This window comes from Camelus ferus, chromosome 21 (assembly GCF_009834535.1).
Source record: "Camelus ferus isolate YT-003-E chromosome 21, BCGSAC_Cfer_1.0, whole genome shotgun sequence".
Classification (NCBI taxonomy): domain Eukaryota; kingdom Metazoa; phylum Chordata; class Mammalia; order Artiodactyla; family Camelidae; genus Camelus; species Camelus ferus.
Window position 1 is genome coordinate 26,290,356 of NC_045716.1, and position 21,918 is coordinate 26,312,273.

Here is a 21,918-nt window from a genome sequence, read left to right on the forward strand (position 1 = left end):
CACAAGAAAGGGGGCCTGGGAGAGGAAGGGTTGGCAAAAGCCGCATAAAAGAAAAAAATATTTCATCTGTACTTTGTCCTCCTCCTTTAGTCTTAGGTGATCTTTAAATCATATTCTCCCTTTGGGAAAATTAAAAATAAAATGTCACATTACAAAAGAAACATGTATTCATAGAGATTAGAAAACCCTGTGACAGCTGTGACTCCAGTCCTCCACTGTGTTTGGGGGGGTGATCGTGAGGTTGAAGAAGACCCGGGCAGTAATTTTGAGTACAGAGGGTCTAGAAACCAAGTGGTAAGTTAAACATTTGTTATAATCAGACCTTTAAAAAAAAAAAAAAAAAACAACTCAAAGCAACACTAAAGAAGAATGAGGAAGCTGGAAGAGAAGGGAAGCTATCCAGAAAGACAGTTCCTTTGTAATTCTTCCCAGCTCAGCCTCGACTTGCCGGGGTATCCTTGCAGGTTGTGGACTTAGGTGCTGTTATTAAGGACTGTGTCCACAGAGCCTTGTTCCCTCTCTATCCCAGAAGGCAGTAAACTGTTACTGATTCACTTTCCATATCCCTTAAGCTTGCATTACTTAAATTTCTTTCTTCCTGTTAGATTAGAATTTTAAAAATCTCTTATTAGTTTCCTCAAAGATCGAGGAAACCATTAAGTCTGAAGAGTGTTGGAAACCTTCGGGACACACAAGGCATTCAAGTGCTGGAGATGATGTCTAATGATGCCATTTTTAAAATCTTTCATTATTTTTGTCAAGTCCTGAAATCCCATAAAAGCATAACAGCAATGGGCTTAGGGATTGTAATAAATTAAAATTTGTGAAGGAGGAAGGACAGGAATGATGGTTTCCTTGATTTGCATTATTGTTTATCCCAAATTCCAGGAAAAAGCAAACTATTAGTCAAAACTCACGATTAGATGATTCTATACAGGAAGCCAGGGCTAGATGTTCACAATTTAACAGGGTTGATGATAGTAGGAAAGAATCACATCAAAATCTCGTTTCCCACTGGCAACACTTTCTGTGCCACTCCCAGAACGTTTCTAGGGCTCCCCTCGTTACACTTAGAATCACCCACATTGCAGAAAGCACGCTACAGGTATCCGCTATCTTACCTACTTTCCTAATTAGCTGTCGGGCACATCTCTGGAGACCTGGAAGGGGGTGGGTGTCAGGAACCCCTTGTTGACAACAGGAAACCAAGTGACAAAAGAGGTGATTTGTCTCAAGATATTGAAAGGCAAATTGGAAATGACAGCCAGACTCAAGTTTAGTTCAGCCTAAATAAAGAAAAATGCCTCCTTATTCACTGACACCAAAATATTCACCTTCACCTACAAAATGATTTTTTTCTGGCATGATTTTTTCCCCTTCGTTCAGCCTGAGAGATAATACTAATGATTACCAGTGATGGTAGTGAAAGCCAGGCTTAATCACCATAATTGACAATTAAGCTGGGTAACAACACAGAGACAGGTGATTTCACACAGGGCTAATGAAAATGGGCTATTAAAATCCGCACACGTTTGGCAGCAATTATGAGCTCCTGGAACCATTTGCTTTGAAATGTGCACATTTCACAGGCGGCTGCCTGCCAACGAGACAACCCTGAGCAGGACCAAGAGAGAAAGAGGGAAAGACAAGAATCGCCGGAGATTCCTGTAGGTGCCATTTCCTTTCAGTGTCTTGCTGGATCTTTATTATTACCTGCCTGATATTTTAAAGCCAAAGAAAAATGCACAGTTCACAGTTTTAGGGACTGATGCCCCATCTTCCTGCAGAACCACAAGGGGGCTGTCAGAGGACAAGGGAGAGGGCGCTAACAGCTGCACGGGGGCAGAGGAGAGGGTCTGTGGAGCTAAGGGTGGGAGGAGGCTGGGCTTCCTGCTAGGGTGCACCGAGGCCCTGATTTCAACAGTTTTCACAAAATGTCAAGTAGAAGTAATAATCCTTGTTTTCCAAGGATGACAGAGAATAGTTAGGTACGTTCAGTCCCTTAAAGGCACTGGATTCCGAAGGCGAGGCCACTCTACCGCGGTTTCTCGTGTTCCCTGGCTCACCCCCGCGCCTTCTCAGCACCTGCCACCGTTCTGCTGAAAGCGGCCCGCGGGTAAGCTCATACCACCTGGAGGGGCCCAGTTAGTAGGGAAGGTAACCAGCTCATTTCCAGTAACAGGAAGCCAAACGGCAGGAGCGGGAAGTAGCTGTCTTGGGGTCGCCTGGGAGTGACGCCTGTGACCAGACGCGGCAGCTCAGCCTTGTCCTTTACGCACTCTGACTCCACCTGTGCCCTTGTCGGTGCGTTTAGGCCGTTCATATGTAAAACGATTGTTGGTGTCATTGGGTTATGATTGGACCTAGTATGTTTCTTATTTATTGAACTTGTTATTTGTTTGTCTTCCTCTCTTTTCCTGCCTTCTTTGGTTTTAATTGGACGTTTTATGATTGTTTTACCTCCTGTTAGCACAGCAGTTGCACTTTGTCAGTATTTTAGTGGTTGTTCTCTAGTTCACCACACGTTTACAACTGGTTTGTCTACTGCTTCATGTGTCGTGCAAGTACCTTATAACGGAGTTCCCCGTTCCTCCCTCCCATCTCTTACAGCATTTTTCTCTTGTGTTTTATTTTATCTTTTTATTTACTAAATTTAGTATGTGTTGCTTTTTTGTTTAACCCTTTACATTTGTCCCCAGCTGATACGCACAGAGAAAAACTGGAAGGGCCCAGAGTGCTAAGGGAGTTAGTGAAGGCAGGTGAGAAATCTCCTGAAGTAACAACATATTGTCCTGATCTAGAATAACTTTTAGAGTAACTTTTGTATCAGAATATTTAAAACTTTGTGAGCCACATAAACAGGCAAAATATGTGACACCACATCCATCCATTTTCTGAAGGAAGAACTTGGTGGTAACAGAACATTTCAAGACCTAAGTTCCTCGCCATCTCAGTAAGCAGGGTTTTTAGATCAATGTTTATGGTACAGGCTTCTCCACGAAAGTTCATCAGTAAAAAAAACCAAAAAAAACCTGTGGTCCTCTTGGCCCTACCTTCACCTCCTCAGAGGGGAGGCTGGATGGCATCCAAGATGCTGTAGAAGAAGTGGCACAAACCCTTGGGACAAACAGCATGGGCAGCTTCTCTCATTCATCCTTCCCAGGGGGACAGCCTTGGATGCAGAGGCTGAAGGGATTCCAAGACAGACTTACCAAGCTACGGTAGGGCGGTGTTTCTGACTGACAAGCTGGGAGAGGTAGAGAGGGAAGGCGGGGGGCTGCCGCTAACACGTGAGCCCACGTTGCAGGGAGAAGGTGCTGCATGAGTTTGCTGACCTCCTGTGCTGTTCTGCCCAGCCTACGAGGGGAAGACCGGCCTGGCCCCTGTTCTCCATCCAGAGCAAAGGCCCATGAGGCTGGAACATGGGGGACAGAGTGTAGGGTGAAAAATCACCCTCTTTCATAAAAACACCTGTGCCCCTGAAAAGGCCAACTGTGCTCCCTTTGGGAGTGAGTTCCTGCTCTGCCGCCCCTCAGATATTCATCCAGGGCTCGCCCCTGTGCTCCGCTAGCTGAAGGAAGGACAGCTTTTCAGGAGGGTCCATGGCTGTCACATAATCAGGTTTTCTTTGCATCTGCTGGTACTTCATGGGCTTTGGCTGCTTTGGGAGGCATGGCAATTACTCGTGCATTAGGTTAGGTTCCTCTACGTTCTCCCTTTTCGGAGTTCCAGCTCTGCTTCTAAGACTTATGACGCCAGTCAAGAGGTTAAAGTTATCATAATAACCATGTGTCAAGGGCTGAAGGGAAGAGTAGCAGATAGGGCAGTGAAAATAAAAGTACATTTTAGGAAAAACAAACTTGGGAATCATGAATTTAGGGTCTAATAGGTCTTCAACACAGATGCTAAATCGTGAAGGGCCGAGGAGCTGGGGAGAGAGGCAGATAGAACAACCCAGGTGCTAAAGGCACCGCCTTCCTTAGGAGGTGATGGTCCCAGCTCTGAGGCCTCCAGTAGCCAGGGTTCCCTGCATCCAGGGCCCAGGGCTGAGGCTTTGGAAGAGGGAGGCCTTTGGGCATCCCAGGTGTTGAGGGCCTCAAAGCAGCAATCAGGCTGGTTGAGGACAGTCGGCCAAGACTGAGACTTCACGTACAAAAGCATGAAAAGCCATAGCTTGTGTGGTGTCTCCCCCTAAGACTCCTTCTCCGGGGGCTCTGAGCCCCCTGCCCTCCCATCTGACATTCAGTGTCAGCTCTGTGCCATTCCCACAATCCCTTTATTTCTTGGAGCGGAACTGAATTTGGAGGGAAGGGGAAAGGAGATCCTCTGATTTCTCTGAAGTCACATATGACAGGCCTCTGGACCACTGTGTGCTCTCCAAGATCTGAATGCTGAGCGGTATGAAGAGAAGGGCGGGGGGGAGGGGTGGCGCTCCACTTCTCTGGGTCAGGATCCCTTTTCTCAGCCTCTGCCCTTCAGAGACCTTTCTTTCCAAGGCACGAACTGGCTGAAGGTGCTTCCTTCTCGGAGTCACCCTGTCCTCCTGTGACCGCTCATTTCTCCTTAATCCACATAACTTTTTCACCACAAACAGGTCAGTCTGATGGAGGGGAAGAAAGCTAGAGAGGAAAGAAAGCAATGAAACCTCTAGAGATGGGAACTTTATTATTATGCAGATAGCTATGCAAACGGGCCCAGGCACGCTGCCCAAGGACCTTCTCACACAACCTGTGCGTCCCTGTACCACAGGCACTGAAGCAGCAACACCGAAAGAGAGAACGTTAGAACTTCCAGAAAACAGTATCTCAGAGGCCACCGGGCCCTGATCCCAATGTGAACTGCTGTTACAGGAGCTCTGAGCAGACGGCTCGGCTGGCTGCTGAGGGCTGGCCCTGACGCTGGGCCAGCGGTTAAGGCACCAGCTGTCGTGAGGATGAAGACGAGGGCTGTGAATGAAGGCTGGCAGCCCTGCTTCTAGGAAAGTAGTATCTGAGAAGGGCGGTCAAGGAATATGTGTTTCATCACTTTAAAGTCAACTTCACTAAAGCTACGCGGTCCCTGGTTTAGTCATGATCAAAATAAGCAGCCCAGGAGCCTGGACCTCCTTTCTCCGTACCAGAAGCCCTTCCGACGCTGTCAGCGCCCACGACCGCTGCTCCGGCCTGCTGTGCAGAGGGCTTCTGATACCGCGCGTGCTGTGTGAGCGCATAGAATACAACGTCTCTCTTAAGGTTCACAGCGATTTAAATATCCTGAAAACCACCGACTGAATTAACTTCAGTAACGAAGTAAGAGGATGAAGTTTCTGTCTGACCGTAGCTCTTGGGGGTCAATTCAGCTTCCTCTAGTGACTCTGGACTCAGTATAAGTTCCAGCAATGCTAACTCACACAGCAAGCGAGTCATTAGAAGAAAATACTAGTCTTGCAAAACTAGATTATACCCTGAATGGTCAAAATTATTTTCTCATTGCTCCTTAAGAACACACTGAACAGGTTCAGAAACACAGCAGCTCACTTGTTTTGCTGCGTGTCTGTCAGCAAACAGAGCGAAGCTGCCAGCGTCGGGCCTCGGTCTGCCGGCCTGAAGGGGGAGACGCGGTGTGGCAAGATGCGACACGTGCCGAGCGCGGCTGCCCTGCAGATCCCCCTCTTCAGGCGCCTCGAGCCTCGCTGTGGGCGGGCTCGGCCCCGGGACACACACAGGTCAGCCAGTGCATCTTAGTTCTTCCCCACTGTAAAGGGGCAGAGTGAAAAACGTGGCAGAAGAGGGCGTGGCCTTGGGTTAACAGTGACACCAGAAAACACAAGACGTCCTCCTTTTTGAGCTGCGAGAGCACACGATGAGGACAACGAAAGGATACATGTAAGTTGGGATGCCTCTTGCGGCCAAGTGTTTCCGAATAAGTCGCTCAGTACCGTACCAGTTAAAGTCTCTCGTGGCGTGTCCGATGCGTGGAAGATGGACACTTGCTGTTACAAAAAGAACACATCATGATGTCTTCATTCATCTGAAACTGAAGGGTACAGTCTATGCAGAGAAGGTACTAATGTCCTCTGAGTCACTCTAGTTCCCAGTGGACAACGTGTATAACTATGTGCGTCCCACTCAGAGCGCAGAATTATAATGTCAGAAATATTCTGGGGAGGGGCCGTAAGAGGGAAAATTAAATAATTCTATTGAACATGAGGATCTACAGGCTCTGGAAATAAGCAGGTATAATGGAAATAGAATATGACTGATGGTCGAGATACAATTCTTTAACAAATCAAGCAGTTCAACAAACCCTGAGATGCCCTGGGTTTGGAAACAAAGTGTAACTCTGGTCTTTGGCAGAGAACTGTCTGCTGATGTGGACTGTGACTCTCCAAGAGGGGACAATGATAAACAGCATTTCCCAACTGCACCTCTGGTCCTCTGCCTCCTCGTCTGTGCTCATGATACAAACACCCCAGTAGAGGCAGATAACGGGTACAAAGGAGATTTAGAAACGAAAGGGGCTTTACAAACAGGGTGATGCAGTCATTACTTCTGTGGTCTCCCATGTGGGGGCTTACCTTTACCACGTACACTGAATGGGGTCTTGACATCGGTCCCCTCCCTTTAAAACTCACATATGCTTAGAAATAGAAATTCACCTACTCCCGGGCACAAACGAAGAGATTACCTTTCTTTTTCTTTGCTGCGAAGAATATCTTCTTCAGGCCCTCTTCCAGGGCTGCCATCTTAATGCCAGACAGCACATTGGCGCGGTCGCGGTGCTGGGCCACAATCAAGGCCAACTAGGAGAAGCAGTCATTAAGTGGGTGAAGAGACATGAGATGCTCCGCCGCCAGCTAAGGGACCTGCCCCCGGAGGGCAGGCACAGCCCCTCTGAGGTTACCCGGACTTTGGCTTCACCTCTTTTTCCTAACTCTTTATTAACGTATAGTCAGTTTACAGTGTTAGTCTCAGGTGGACAGCAGAGTGTTCCGTTACACATATACACACATGTACTTCTCAGATTCCTTTCCATTATAGTTATTACAGGAAACTGAATGCAGCTCCCTGTGCTGCGTAGCAGGCCCTGTTGTTTACCTGTTTCTGGCCTCCTCTCTTTGGAACGCGCTGCCTGGACAGCCAGGTCCTACGAGATCCATGACTCCACGCCCCGCTGTAACTGTTCAGTCTTACTTAGTGGTAATTTTATATAAGCTTTTCTTCCTCTTTTTAAAGATATGTTAAAACCTGAGTCCAAAGCACGCTGTCCTTTCTAAATGCTCTCAAGGGGAAAGAAAGAATTCTTGAGAATCTTAGGAGCAGGGGGAGCTTTAGAGGTCCTTGTACCCAGCTCTGGGGCTCCAGTCAGCTCTGAGGTCCCAGAGACAAGCAGGCACCCCAGCCCTGCTCAGACAACTCCCGGGAGGACAAAATGGCCAACACCACCCACCCAGTCCTAACCCGAGTGCAAGGGCAGCGCCTGGGACGGACGTCACCAGTTGCACAGCGGCTGCGCTGCTCCACGCACCCTCAGCTGTTCTCTGAGTCACTGGACTCCGAGTCTCTTAGGCACGACCACTGTGTCCTCCTCGTTTTTTAGAAATGACTAGATGACTGAATAAGAGACCACTCTGTTCTTAGTCGTGAGGCCACCAACCTCAAGAAAGCGCCCCTGTCTTTCAGCCAGATTTCTAAATTTCTTCTTTTCCTAAGTCAGTAAGATTTGGCTCGAAATTTAAATATGAATTCAGGCCCTTGGAGAAAACTAGGTAGGTGTGGTAAATAAAACATCTTACAGGAATTCCAAGTGACAGGCGAGTGGGAGACACTTAAGGTGTGAAAGGAGAATTCTGATGCTGGCAGAAGTACGCACTGGTTCACCTCCTCTGCTTGTGGCTGGCAGGAAACACGACCTGCCACAGGCTTCTTCATGTGATAAGTGATGAGATCTTCAGAGCTTTCACTCATGTTTTCTTCTTCATTTAGTAAATGTTTATGGAGCATTTCCTATAAGCTGGGACTGCATGAGGCACTGAGGATAAGAGGACAATACAAGAGCCCTTGCACCCAGGAGGGGCCTGCCATCTAGGCCAGCGGAGGGAGCAAACGGGGGACAGTGCTTCCGGGGCTGTGATGGACGGGGGTGGGGGGTGGGAAGAAAGCAAGGCCCAACCTGCTTGTTATGGGCTGAACTGTGTCCCCCAATTTCCTATATTGAAGCCCCAACCCTCAGTACTTCAGAATGTGACTGTATCTAAAGACAGTGCCTTTAAGGGAACTGAATTCAATATCCTGTAATACCCTTTAATGAAAAATACGAAAACAAATATATGTATATGTGTATGTACATGCATGACTGGGACACTGTGCTGTACACCAGAGACTGACACACTGTAACTTACTTCAATTAAAAAAGAGAAAAAAAGTGCCTTTAAGAGGCGGTGAAGTTAGAACGAGCCTTTAGATCTGCACTGCACAGAGGAAACACCCTGTGGGGACGCAGCAGGGAGGTGACCGTCTTCAAGCCGAGGAGAGACCCCAGAGGAAACCGGCCCTGCTGGAGTCCTAGTACTGGACTTGCAGCCTGCAGGCCCGTGGGAAAATAACTTTGTTTTTCAAGCCACTCGGTCTGCGTGTTTCGTGGCGGCAGCCCACGCAGACAGACGCTGCTAGAGGCCAGCGCGAGCAGGAGTGGTCCCAGCGGGAGGTGACGCGAGCCAAAGTTCAGCTCTGATAAAAGATGTGATCTTTTTTACTTACCAGATCTTGCCCTTTGCTTCTTGACTCTTTGTCATCAATAGGAAATAAAAGGACACTTCCCAAACTCAAGTCTGAGGTAAAATAAAAAGGGGCAACAGAAAGAGCATTACATTCACGACGGGATGCGACCCCCAAGGAAGGACTGTCCTGAACCCCTCCTGTGCGTGCCCTGCCTTTTCCACAGCCTCCTTGGCTCACTCTCCTGGCCAGTGGTCACTGCCTTCGCCAGGTACTCACTTCACTTGTGAATTGTTTTTTCCTCAAAAACATTTATTTTTAATATTTTTAATTGTAGTAAAATACTCATAAAGTTTACCATTTTAGAGGGGAGGGAATAGCTCAGTGGTAGAGTGTGTGCTTAGAATGCAGGAGGTCCTGGGTTCAACCCCCAGTACCCCCATTAAAATGAATGAATGAATAAGCTAGTTACCTGCCCCCCCCAAAATTAAAAAGTAAAATTTGCCGTCTTAACCATCCTTAAGCACACAGGTCTGTAGTGTTAAGCACATTCACCCTGTTGTGTAACCCATCTCCGGGACCCTTTATCTTGCAGGACTGAAACTGTGGGGATGAAACAGCCCCCCCGTGCCCTCTTCCCCCAGCCCCTGCAGCCCCCCTTCTGCTTTTCTCTCGACTTTGACTGCTCCAGCTATCGCAGATAAGCGAAATCACACAGTATACAGTCTTTCTGTGACTGGCTTATTTTGCTTATTAGATTATGTCGCTATGGTTCTTCCGTGTTGTCGCATGTGTCAGAATTTCCTTCCTTTTCAGGCTGAGTAACATTCCACTGTATGTACATACCATTCACCCGCTGATGGACACTTGGCTTGCTTCCACCTTTCGGCTGTTATGAATAATGCTAACATGGGCATTTAAATGTCTGCTCAAGTCCCTGCTTTCAGTTCTCTTGGGTACAGACCCCTGCGCGGGATCGTATGTAATTTTAGTTTTAGTTTTTTGAAGAGCCTTCACACTGTTTTCCATAATGGCTACACCGTTCTACATTCCCACTATCAAGTTCCAGTTTTTCCATACCCTCACCAACAACTGTTGTTTTGGGGATTTTTTTGTTTGTTTGAGATAAAACTGACACATAACATTATGTAAGTTTAAGGTGTACAATGTATTAATTACCCTGATACATTTACACTGCACTGTGATTGCCACTGTAGCATTAGCTAACGCCTCAATCCCTCACATAATTTATCATTTCTTCTAGTGGTGGGACAATCAAATCTATAGTCTCTTAGAAAGTTTAACATTTAAAATACAGTTTTGTTGTCTGTAGTCCTGGACTGAGTATTAGATCTCCAAGACTTGCTCCTCTACCAGCTGCAAGTCTGTTCAGTATCTCTGCCACTCCCTAGCCCTGAGCAACCACCACTGTTGCTGCTTTTAAGATTTCAGCTTTCATAGATTCCACGTTTAAGAGACTTCATATAGTAGCTGTCTTTCTCTGTCTGACATCTCACTTAGCATAAGTTCTCAAGGCCTCCATGTTAACACAAATGGCAGGATTTCCTTTTCTTTCATGGCTAAATAGTATTCTGTTTTGTGTGTGTGTGCGCGCACGCGCGCATGGGGGTATCCTGTATCTTCTTTATCCACTCACGCACTGACAGACAGGTGGTTTCCGTATCTTGGCTGTTACGGGTAATGCTACAGTAAACATGGGGATGCACATGTCTCTGTGATAACCTGCTTTTATTTCCTTTAGATTATACCCAGAAGTGGAGCTGCTGAATCGTATCTTAGTTGTAGCTTTAATTTTTTGAATAATGTCCATACTATTCTGTCTGCTGTTTGGACCAGTTCACAGTCCCGCCAACAGTGCACAAGGCTTCCCTTTTCTCCACACCCTGCCCAATACTGATCTCTTGTCTTCTTAGTGGTAGCCACTGTTACAGACATGAGGTGATACCTCACTGTGGCTTTGATTTGCGTTTCCCTGATTAGCAATGTCATGCACCTTTTCGTGTACCTGTTGGCCATGTGGATGTCTTTAGAAAGATGTCTATTCAAGTCCGCCCATCTGAAAATCAGACTTTGTTTTTGCTATTGAGTTGTCTGAGTTCTTCACAAATGTTGGATATTAACCCTTAATGACACGTGGTTTGCAAATATTACTTCCCATGCAGTAGGCTGCATTCTGTTGATCGTTTCTTTTGTAGAACATACGTTTTTAAGTTTGATGTAGCCCCACTTGTTTTTCTCCTATTGTTGTTTGTGCTTCTGGTGTCATATCCAAACAACCCACTGGCAAGATCAATGTCAGGAGCTCCGTCCCTGCATCCTCTGTCCCTCCAGCCAGACCCTCCGCTCCAGCCTGACGGCCCGCGCTCCGCTCTCCAGGAGCACTCGCTGACCGCCCCGTGCTGGGGAGGCTGGGATTACAGGGGCACCAAAGAGAATGCGGCACAGCTAGGGGCTCTCTTGCCCTTTCTCTCCACCTATTTAAATTCAGCCCATCCTTCCAGGCCCAAGAAAACTTCCACCGCTTCCATGAAGCCCTCCATGGTAATTCAAGCCTATGTTTCATCTCTCCTGCTCCACCTTATTTCAGTCCTTCTTCAGAAGAGAGTACACACTCCCGTGTGTGCTTCCTTGCTGACCACTTGCACCTGAGCTCTGCAACCAGGTTTCCCGCTACACTCTCCTCAGAGGGCTCCTGCGGCTGTGCGACTGCCCCCTGGGGCGGACCCAGCGGGCTCTCCCCAGTGCCCGTCCGCCCATCAGCACCTGGCGCCGGGGACCGCTTCTTGACGCCCTCCCCCCCTTACGCCTCGAAACCCCACGTTCTCAAGGTCCCTTATTTTTCTGACTGTTCCTTCTGTCTCCTCTCCTTGCCCCTGCTCCTAACTGGAGGTGTTCCCAGGTTCTGTTCTCCAGCCTCCCGCTTCTCCGTCCTATCGCCTGCAGGGTTTAAAACGAGGATCCAAGCGGGGACCCCTCCGTCTGCACCTCTAGCTCCAGCCTCCCCTGGAGTCTCTCCTTTCCAGCTGCCCACTCAAGATCTGGATCCGGGTGAATTGCGTCAACACACGCTAAACCCTCTGTTCAGTCGTCGGTTTTAGCAGGAAAAGTGCTCATCCTAAGTCTTTACATCCCTTTCTGCCCTAGAGAACTGAGGAGGGAAGTCAGGGAAAATCAACCTTTAAGCAATCTGGAGGGCCCTTCTCTATTGGACAACATCCTTTAGCCTCTCAAGCTTGGAGGAAATAATCACAATAATCACTTACTCCTCTCGCCACTGTGTGATCTCCACACGTAACAGGAGGCACCCCAGCCCCGTCTCCGTGCCGGCCTCCCAAGTTCCCCCGGCCCCAGACAGCTCCAGCCCAGCCTGTGCCCCCTGCATAGCATGGCCTCCCCCTGTCAGCGCCCGGCTCTCGTGAGCACTTCAGTGGTGTCTGATTTCTCTCCCACAGGTGTCTGACATTTTCATGAGACAGTCCCTCAAGAAGATGGGGTGAGTTGGGTAAACAAGGAAATGATCTTCAAGCCTGTCCTTTAAGGTGCACGCAGGGGACTGACATTTATCAGAATACCTGCACGTTCATTATCCTCATTATAGTCCCACGGGGCGGGTGGAGCGAGTATTGTTCACAAATTACGAATGAGAAAACAGGGTTGCCTCAGAGTCACACATCGCCTCGCTAACTGAGGACAGAACTCAGATTCCAGCCAGCTCTTCTGCCCCTTCACCTGGTGCTTTTAACCCAGGTGAGCCTGTCCTAGGTGTCCTCCCCCCCCGCCCCCAACCCGGACCCTCCTCTCTGGTTTGTTTCTCACCTTTCATCCTCCCGGCCAGCTCATATATTCTTCTTGGCTCGGCAGACCTTGTTTCCAGAGCTGTGAACAAACCCCCTCGGCCCCAGCGGCCAGAGTCATCTGACAGAAGAAAGAGAAAATTTTTCTTCTATAGGAGACAAAATCCAGTCCACACTTTAAAAAAAACAAAGGTATGCCCCAAAGACTCAGGGAGAATGATTTTTCAAAGGGCAGGAGAAACTAAGGTTTTCTGGAATCTACCTGGTGAACACAACAGGAAAGCATGGGAAGAATTAGTGCTTTGAAAGCGTGAACTCTCTGGTTCTCCTGCGATTCCCAGGAGACAGCTGGCGGGACGGGGAGCAGATGCAGTGCAGGAAGGGCCGGAGCTCTGCCGGCACAGCCGCACACAGCTCCCACTTCCCAGGAGGAACGCGGGGAGGCTGAGTGCCCTGCTCAGGCCGGCACTGACACGGCTGGTTAGGGCCTTGTATTCAGAGTCAGTCATTCATTCAGTCATACTACAAACATCTGTTTCTGTTACATGTCAGGCACTGTTTTAGGCACTAGGATTACAGCAGTGGATAAAAAAAAATCCCTGCTCCCGTGAAGCTTATTTTCTAGTTCAGTGAAGCCATAAGCAAATACACACGGAATTTGTCAGGTGCTGCTGGGTCGTCGAGTGAAGTAAGGCAGGAAAATGGAGAGAAAACCAGAGCGGTGAGGGTGGGGTCTGGCGCTCAGGGGAGGCCCCGCTGAGGCACACACAGATGAGTAATGTTTGATGTGGCTACTTAGGGAAAGAGGGCTCCTGCAGAGAAGTCAGAGGTACCCAGGTCACGAGGAAAGAACATGCTCGGAGTTTCCGCTTTTGCTCAAAGGATTCACTTGCTTTGTAGATAGTGCCCCCTTTCACCCTCATAAAAACCTTGTGCAGAGAACAGAGCAGATATTATCCCATTATAGAGATAAGGCAGTTGCGGCCCAGGGAGCTTGGGCTGCTCAACCAGGTAAACAAGAGAGAGAAGAGTCAAATCCCAGTCTCCTGGTTGTAAAATTCACATTTTTTTGACCACATAAGTCTGCACCAGGCCCATTAATCACCCTGAGGTCAGGGTTCTGCCTCACCTTCCCCAGTTCTTGGCACCATAAAGATGGAGGCCCCCACCCAGACCCCCACCACGTCTCCTACCTACGCAGTGCACGATGACCGCATCCTCCGCCCCGGCCTGCGGGTGGGTGACGTCACCGCTAACATACTTGATGGAGGTCGAGTCTGGGTCTTCATAATCCAGCCGGGCAGAGTTCTCATCTTCCTCTTCCTCGAGGTCCTCTGGTTCGCTGTCCCCAGGAGGCAGGCAGAAGGACTGGTAATTGTTGGACTGCCACCAGGCCATCCTTCACGGGGCCAGAGAGAAAAGGACATTAACTGGGTCTATTCGCCACGTCCCTCGGAGCACATTTCACATTGCTGTTCACAAACAGTAAGCGCCAAGTAGAAATGCAGTCAGAAACTCACCCCGACTGAGGTTTCCTGCCTACCTGTAAGTAAACAAGAAGTCTTACCAACGAGCCTGTCTCCTGACTACACGTCAATAATGAGCAGCCACTGGATGTCACTGTTCTTAAGGACATGTGACTAAAAGGGACTGTTCAAACTCCTCTTTGTCAGACAATGAAATCCTAAAATTTTCTGGCTTCAGTTGAATGCATCTTCTCTGCCTTCGACACTCAGGACTGCTCTCTTAAGTAGACTAACTGTTAAGGTTAAAGTTTAATCTTTAAAAAGTATTCTATTACCAGTAGGAACCAGCAGCTTCACAGGGGTCTTCTGCAATTTTGAAGTGCTGCTCAGCTGGGGACTCACGATACGGTGGTGCTGCCCTGACCGACCATGGCCCTCGGCTTTATTCACGACACAGTCAAATGCCACACACATACCTTTTCTTACGTTCTGCTTCCTCCTTTTCCCTCCTCTTCTCCTCTGTTAGTCTCTTTCTCTTGGCTGCTGCTTCTTGTCTTTTCTTCCTTCTGTCCTCCAGCTCTTCAGGGCTCAGAACCCGCTTACGTGCGGTAGACCCCTCGCTGAGGCCTGGGAGGAGAACCTGGAGGAAGGACAAGACCCGTGAGCAGGGAGGCTGGGGGCTACCTGTTCCTCCGTGAGCTTCCTTCATCCCTAAAACCACTCTGCATGGAAGCAGCGTGCTAAATATTTCACAAAACCACGCCAACTTGTGTGCTGGCAAGACACCACCATGCACACGTCCTGGAGGCACGGTAACCAAGACCCCGTGCTCTGCACTCTGCCAGAGCCCGGGCACGGCCAGGGCAGCAGTGCGTCATTTTCATTCATCTCACTGGGAATAAGCTACTTCAGAAAATATCTTTTTTTTTTTTAATTGACAGCATACCTTGTAGGATGCCATTTTAGGGTTAACAATTTTTAGTGGAAATCCTCCTCACTGTATTATGTCATTCCTTCTTAAAAAGAATGTTTCAACATCATGATCATCTGAACGGTAACCAGCACTTACTGAGCACATACTAAGTGCCGGGCCACTGCGGATGCCATGCAGACCACCTGTGACTGCCACCGTCCTAACAACGCAGGGTCGCGGCCGTCAGCAGCAGGGCGCAGGAGGCTGGTGCAACACAGCGATGCCTTCAGGGGCCCCAAGGGACGGCTGCCTTCACGTGCCCTAAGTGGTGAACATACTCTCCTTGATGGTGTTTCTAATGCTGTTTTTACATCGCTTTTACACTAAGGTACAGTTAATTATACCTGCATTTCAACAAATACTTGCATACTTATTTCTTAACAAATCACTACCAGTATCATTTTTTGCTCTCTTAGGATGAAAGTTTGGAAGAATGTACTCTTCCATAAATGAACAGTTCTTACACGGCCTTTATTTCGGAGTAACCGGCCCTCTTGCCTGGTTTTCTCCAAAAGGGTTTTCTGAAGATTCACCAGTTGTTCAAACGATTTTCTGTCTTCTTTACTAGGCTCCTTAGAATAATCTTTACCTTCAAATAAGTACATGTGGTTTTCTAAGGACATAAAACACAGAGAGAGACATGTTAGATACTAAAGACAAATAGACCAATTCGATTCAAAGCAATAACCAGGGTGAACTAGCAAACAGCCTGTGTTCTAAACGGGCTGAGACTAGCTCACGAGGCAGGCAGTGGATGTCTAGTCCCACTGACGCTGACGGGTTTGGGATCCACGTGCAGGTCTCACGTGTTCACCTTTGAGGGGAGAGCGTGGCTAAAGCCCTCCGGTCCATCTCTAGATGGTCCGTGGGTCTCTGCCGGATGCCCCCACCCCACGGAGTCTGGCATCACTCATCACCCACTCACTCCACACTATTCCCCCGCATGAATCTCCCTGACAGTAAGGTTCACTAATAACGGGTAACGAAGAGCCTATTTTTTTAATTCTAAACACAGTTTTAACCCCTCTATCCCTTTTCCGCAATATTAACAGGAACGGGGAGAATCTATGAGAAAGTAAAGAATCTAACAATCCCTTAGATTTACGACGGTCTTTACAGACCTCGTGTAACACCCCAGTCCTGGTGCAACCGACCCCACTTAGAAAGGGAGAACTGAGGCTCCAACGGGGGAGAGACTCCCCAGTCCTCGGTGCTAATACATGAAGAAGGCAGGATTTGCTGACTCTGAAGGCCGGGGGGCTCTTTTCGGCATACTACTACGTACAGGGGGATGGAAGGCTAGCGGGCAGGGACACTCATGACAGCGACAACAGCGATGACGGCGGGGTAAATGTGGACAGCACCTGATGCTGTCCGAGCCCTTATGTGACCACACCTGGCTGCTGTGACTGCGGGAGAGCAGAGCGGGCTCTACCAGCGCCACTGTACAGGGGAGGACACCGCGGCTGAGAGAGGCTGCTGGATGGCCTGCCAGGATCATGAATCACCGGACGAAGAGAAGCCGTAACAAGCCAGGACTGGCAACCAGGGAGCGGTGACACAGAGATTACAAAGTCAAGCGTGTTTAATGTAATACGCACATGTTACCAAAGAACGTGTTTTCACAGCATTAGTAAAATCAGCGATAAGTGTGTTTTCCCTAAAGAGTAAGAAAGCAAACATTTTCATTCCCAAGAGATCAAGTGCTTCACACTTGTACCCAAACCCACCAGCTGTGGTTCTAACTGGCATCTGCTAATTAAATCAGCGGGGGGCTTTCAGTGAGGCGCTCTATCAGCAAGTGGAAGAAAACACAGCGCCAAGAGGCGTCAGACGTGATCGGCACAAGCAGCTTCACAGTGCAGTTCTCGACTCACGGACTGTACTTTTAAAAAGATTCCTGGCGGTCAAGATACAGCAGCGCTGTTTTTCCTTTCACTCTGGCGGGGTGTGCTCTAATTACCGCTCTTGCACACTCAGTTACATCCCTTCAACCGCGCTCCCTGTTTTCCCTCTGCAGCCGAGAGGAGGCGGGAGACCACGGGCTCAGACCCTCAATTGCCTCCAGCCAGGGGAGCCGCCTGCCACACAGTGAACCCACGCTCACTGATCAAGGACAAAACCCCAAGTTTTAATACAACTGGGGAATTTTTCAGGCAGCTTGGCTGCCTGAAAAAAAATAGAATTTTTTTTGGCAGTTGGACTGACGATATAATTATCTTTTTGGAAAACAGTGAAATTTTATTTCGTTCTGGTAAATGTTAGGCAAACAAGCTGAAATTAATCTAGATGAAATGGGTGCAAGCTTCAGCGCTTAATGTGATCAAAATGCAACTGAAAAACAGGACCACATGCATCTGTTTCTTCTCCCATCTAACAGAAGTAAATGCCAGTGACGGGATTTTTAAAAGATATGAGACAACAGTGAATGAAAAGTTCAATAACTTTGGAAAATGGAAAGTGGCTGATAACAGATTTAAAAGAGCAGTGGAAGCAAAACACAGGTGCCCAGTCAAAGGGTGATAATGAGAACAGGGACCCCTTCAACCCTCCAAAAGCGCAGAGCATACAAGGACGAGGACCCGTTGGGGGAGGACTGAGAGAACCTGCACACCAAGGAACAGGAGCGCCCGAACCCCTTCTCACGTCGCCCCCTCAGCGTGAGCAGATTTATTCCAAGCTCCTACCCAACCTTTTCCAAGAATGATCTCAAGCATTCATCTCTGGAGAAACAGCTGCCCAGAGAAGAGGCTTCCTTCCAGACACAGACATCTGGGAAGGCCCCCTTCAGTGAGGAAGGCAGCTCGCCAACCGGTGACGCTGCAATAAGGACCCAGAGCCCAGACACCTGCCCGTCAGCTTTGGCGTTTCGCTGGCACAGGCGCCAGCCAGAGCCACCAGGTGTTTCAGGGAAACCTCCGGCGGAAACGAGACAGCGTTTTTAGAAAGGAGAAGCAACTGGAGGGAAAAGACAACACAGAGGCTGGAGGAGTTCTTTTTTCTAAGATAATAAATACCCCCCCCCCCAGAATACTTTTTAACAGCTATGATAAGAGAGGGCGCGACAGCCCTGCAATGAGAGCAAGATACAGGCAAACAGCAAGCAGAGAAAGGGCTCTTTAAAAACAGAAATACTAATATTAAAACATTTTTAAACTAAACAACTAGAAAGGTCACAAAGCAGCGTCCTGCCGAGTAACGCCGGCCGCCTGCGGGCCGGGCTCCCCACACACCCTGCGAACCCCACACACGGCAGCAAAGCCACAGCCGCGGCGGAACCAGGAGGCAGAGAGCACGGCACCCTCAGCCCGCAGGTGCGAGAGACGCGAACGGCCCAGGCCAGCCGAGTCCGCTGCCGGGCCCAGCCCGGAGAGGCAGGCAGGGGCTGCGCAGAGAGGGCAGCAGGCTTCTGCCAGTGTCAGCTGCAGATCAGACCTGTCCCCCAAAGAACGCCACACCCCAAATGGGAAAATAACGAGGGTCAGTCTGAGACCGGGCAGATCAGAGCAGTGACTACTAAGGAACTGAAAGGAAGGGACTAGAAAGGACTCGCAGCCAGCAACTTAGGACGGCACTGCTTCTGGGGAGAGAGGCGCCTCAGAAGGAGGGACATGCCTTGGCAGTTTGGTGGCAAAGGGAAAGAAGGAAGCAAGGGACGGAAAATCAGGGTCCCACGGAAACGGGAGAATCAGACCGCCACCAGTCACGCCAACCCCACCCTCCACCCAAAAGAGCAGCAGCCTGTAGAGACGCTGCACTTCTCCGTGAGTGGAACAGGCGCTTCTGAATTAAGTAAGACGACCAGTCAGACCTTCCGCCTGAGTCCGCACCGAATCTCTGGTACAGGCAGAGTCATTTCAAAACAACCCTAAGACGTCAGAAGACATCCTTACAAAGCTACCAAGTGAAAAAACACTGCAAATCAGAAATTCAAGTACTATAGAAACGGACAAAAGACAAATGTTGACCAAAAGCAAAAAAAAAATGACAAAAATCATCTTATGATTTACATGTATCGCTTCACTTACAAACTAAAATTAATGGCACCTCACCTCATGGTGAAGATTAAATAAAAAAAAATTAGTACAAGGCACGTGACAAGCAGACTTCTGACTGAACACAGAGTAAAGGCTCAATCGGTGTTCACTGCAGTTTAAAATAAATCGTTCCACCATTCAGAGAAGGCCTCACCACGTGCAGCTCCACACCAAGGACAGAGGACTAAGGACAGACAAAGGGGAACACACCTGCAATCAAGGGAGGAAAAATACGCATTTACATCCTTGAGACGGATACCACCATAAGCACTGCTACCATCAACGTGGTTCAAAGTTCAGCCGCATGGGACAGTCCGACAACCTCTGAACCGCGTGAGTCTTAAACAGTGAGCCCACGGCGAGGGGCAGGCAGGGGAAGGGTGCCCGGGCAGCAGCACCAGGACTCTCCACGGGGACGCATCGCACTCACATCCCCGCGGGGGTGGCAGGACCACCAGCTCTGCTCTCGCCCCCACTTACTTTCTTCCTCCTGGTCTCTGCTTCCTTCCTCCTCTGTCGGCAAGGCATCGGAGAGCCACTGGCCGTCTTTTGTTTCTCCCAGGATAGGCTCCAGGTCTATTTCATCCATGGTACTCCCCTCAGAAGACAGCAGTTTATCCAAACCGAATTTGAGGATCTCACTCAGCTTGAATGAGAAAACAGAAAAGTCCAGTTGGCTCTTGTGAAAACAAACCCTGGGGTATCAGTGATTTGCTAAGCGGCTTATGGACACCAGGCACGTCCCCTCCCTGACGGTCAGTGTCTCTTCCCTCCCCACGAAGGATGACACCACCAGGGCTGTTCCGAGGATGGATGATGGGTAACCAGAGAGGTAATAAATGACGGTCAGAGACGCTGACTCTGGCAATTCTCAGTAACCAAAAAATTTTCACCTGAAATCTTTCCTGAAGAATAATCATAATTTCCTGCGTTATCTTAGCACCTCTCGCACAGTCGCTCTCACAGGCATCCCAGCAGCCACATGAGAAGTCACAGACCCTGTTAGCTACTCTCCCCCGACTCCCGCTGCCAAGCTTCTCAGAAAGAGAAGGCTACACCGGGCACTCTACCTCCACTACTGACTGACTGACTGCTTTCCTTTGGCAATTTCGTTCCTGCCGCAGCGCTCTATGGAAACCACCCTGGCGAAGGCCAGTGACAAGTCCTGATCACCGGGCCTGAAGGCCATTTCTCAATTCTAATGCTCCTGGACACTGCTCTGGGCCTCCACGGCCCCGCTTCTCTTCCCTTCTCTCTACTGTGCTCTCGGTCCGTTTCCTAGGGATGCAGGAACCACCCAAAAACTTCAGATCATCTTTCCTGGCTTTAGCGTCCCACCTTCACCTGTGTGCTTCCCTATGAGCTAACTGAGATGCTGGGCCAAGCTGCATTCACGTCTTGGCTCCTCATTTGCATCTTGTCCTCTTAGACTGGGTCGGTTATCTCTAGATGTTCTGTTTTGTGACTAGGAAATTCTCTGGTAGCTGCAAAAAAATTCAGATAGTTCACCGAAGCAACACACCGGGCTATACTGACCTTGAACCCTGATATACGTGTGACAAGGTGACTGGCTGCGGCAGCTGGCCCCCAAAATAGAAGAAAGCCAGCTATGTATGAGAAGGACTGGTCCCAATGGGACACTCCCTTTGGTCCATCTCATATTCATGCTTTCACTTGTGATGAGTCTCAGCCATCAAGGGACTACCCGTGTTTTTAGAGAAGCAATATTTTACAGCAATTAAGGGCAAAGGGATGTGCCTGGAGGTTAGAGAGTACCCAGACTGGAGTCCTAAACCTGAACGTCCCAGGGAAAATTACTTAAAATGGAAACAGCGCCTACCTCGTTCTCTGGTAACTTACATTCACGGAAACAACGGGAAGGAAACACTGCATGTAATACACAGCACACAGCAGGCGTTCAGTAGACGCTGCTGCAGCTGCTCTGCCTCACTCTGCTTCTGCCAACTCCTCCCTGCAGGGTGACAAGCCCGCTTCCCTCCTTGAGGGCGTCAGGAGCCTGTACTCAGACTTACTAAGCCACAGTCACTATTTTACTGTTGGATTCTTTTTTATTTTACAGACAAATAAACCCTGCTTTCTTCTGAGACGAGGGCATTGGGTTGTCACCTTTGTTTTCGGCCACCAAAGAGATAAGCTGTCTAGTCTTGGTAGGGAAGACAGAAATCCGCCATTAGAGCCAGAACGGAACCTTCCGACAGAGCCCGCCTCCAACAGCCAGTGGCCTACATCCCCACCAGGATTTGGCCCATGGCACAGAGGCATGTCTGCACGACCGCACGGATGTGCCCAGCAGCCTGCGTCACAGGGACACCGACTGAATCCCCTGAGCTCCTCCCCACGGGGGAGAGCTCAGACTTCTTACTGGCAACTCCTCCTCCTCCGCGCACACCCAGAAGGGGGCCTCCGAGGCTCTGCCATTCATGCCCTCCACCCCGCAAGGCGGGCTCGCCTCCCTCGAGGCTGAACAGAGGACAGGCGCGTGGAGAACCACACTTCAGAGCTCCGCAGGCTGCCCGACCCCTCTCTTGAGCTTTCAGCTTACACCTGTAGTGGCCCCTTAGGTAGCGTTAAGACAGCGTCGAGCCTGCCCCGCCACCAGCATGGGTGAGCTCGCACACGTCAGCCGGGAGCCAAAGGAAGAACAGAAAGAGAAAAAAAAAACACTTTGCACCTTGAGGTTAAACAAAAACCAAACAAGAAGATGCACAGAACCCAGGGTTACTCTTTCTCGTTTTGGCCCCAACACAAAGGAAACCTTCAGCCTCTCCCGCAAGTTACTAACTCCCTGACAAAACCAGTGGGAGCCTCGTCTTTTGCAAGGCCGGGCGTAAAGGCCGGCGCTGCTCTTTGTGGACATGAAAACCACGTGAGAAGACGTTGTTTTTAACCAGACTAACTGTAGACCAGTGG

The 21,918-nt window shown here is 49.2% G+C and overlaps 1 protein-coding gene and 1 non-coding gene across 8 annotated transcripts in view; one reads left to right on the top strand and one right to left on the bottom strand.

Moving 5' to 3' along the window:
- Nucleotides 1–4,643: 4,643 nt before the first annotated feature.
- The window catches only part of CHD1L (chromodomain helicase DNA binding protein 1 like), a 46,272-nt gene continuing 28,997 nt past the window's right edge, over nucleotides 4,644–21,918 (bottom strand). For 6 of the 7 annotated variants that reach the window (XM_032464462.1, XM_032464461.1, XM_032464464.1 and 3 more), the window contains 9 exons: nucleotides 19,468–19,633; nucleotides 15,415–15,563; nucleotides 14,454–14,617; nucleotides 13,705–13,910; nucleotides 12,534–12,632; nucleotides 8,739–8,809; nucleotides 6,667–6,781; nucleotides 5,863–5,971; nucleotides 4,644–4,989 (listed from right to left, as the gene is read on the bottom strand). In XM_032464462.1, the coding sequence (XP_032320353.1) occupies nucleotides 4,911–4,989; nucleotides 5,863–5,971; nucleotides 6,667–6,781; nucleotides 8,739–8,809; nucleotides 12,534–12,632; nucleotides 13,705–13,910; nucleotides 14,454–14,617; nucleotides 15,415–15,563; nucleotides 19,468–19,633 (1,158 nt within the window). In that variant the 3' untranslated portion in view covers nucleotides 4,644–4,910. Of the gene's footprint in view, nucleotides 4,990–5,862; nucleotides 6,016–6,666; nucleotides 6,782–8,738; nucleotides 8,810–12,533; nucleotides 12,633–13,704; nucleotides 13,911–14,453; nucleotides 14,618–15,414; nucleotides 15,564–19,467; nucleotides 19,634–21,918 lie in introns of those variants that run through there. The other variant, XM_032464463.1, reaches the window with a different exon arrangement.
- TRNAS-AGA lies at nucleotides 9,067–9,138 on the top strand. Its single transcript has one exon. It is a non-coding gene; the product is annotated as a tRNA-Ser (tRNA).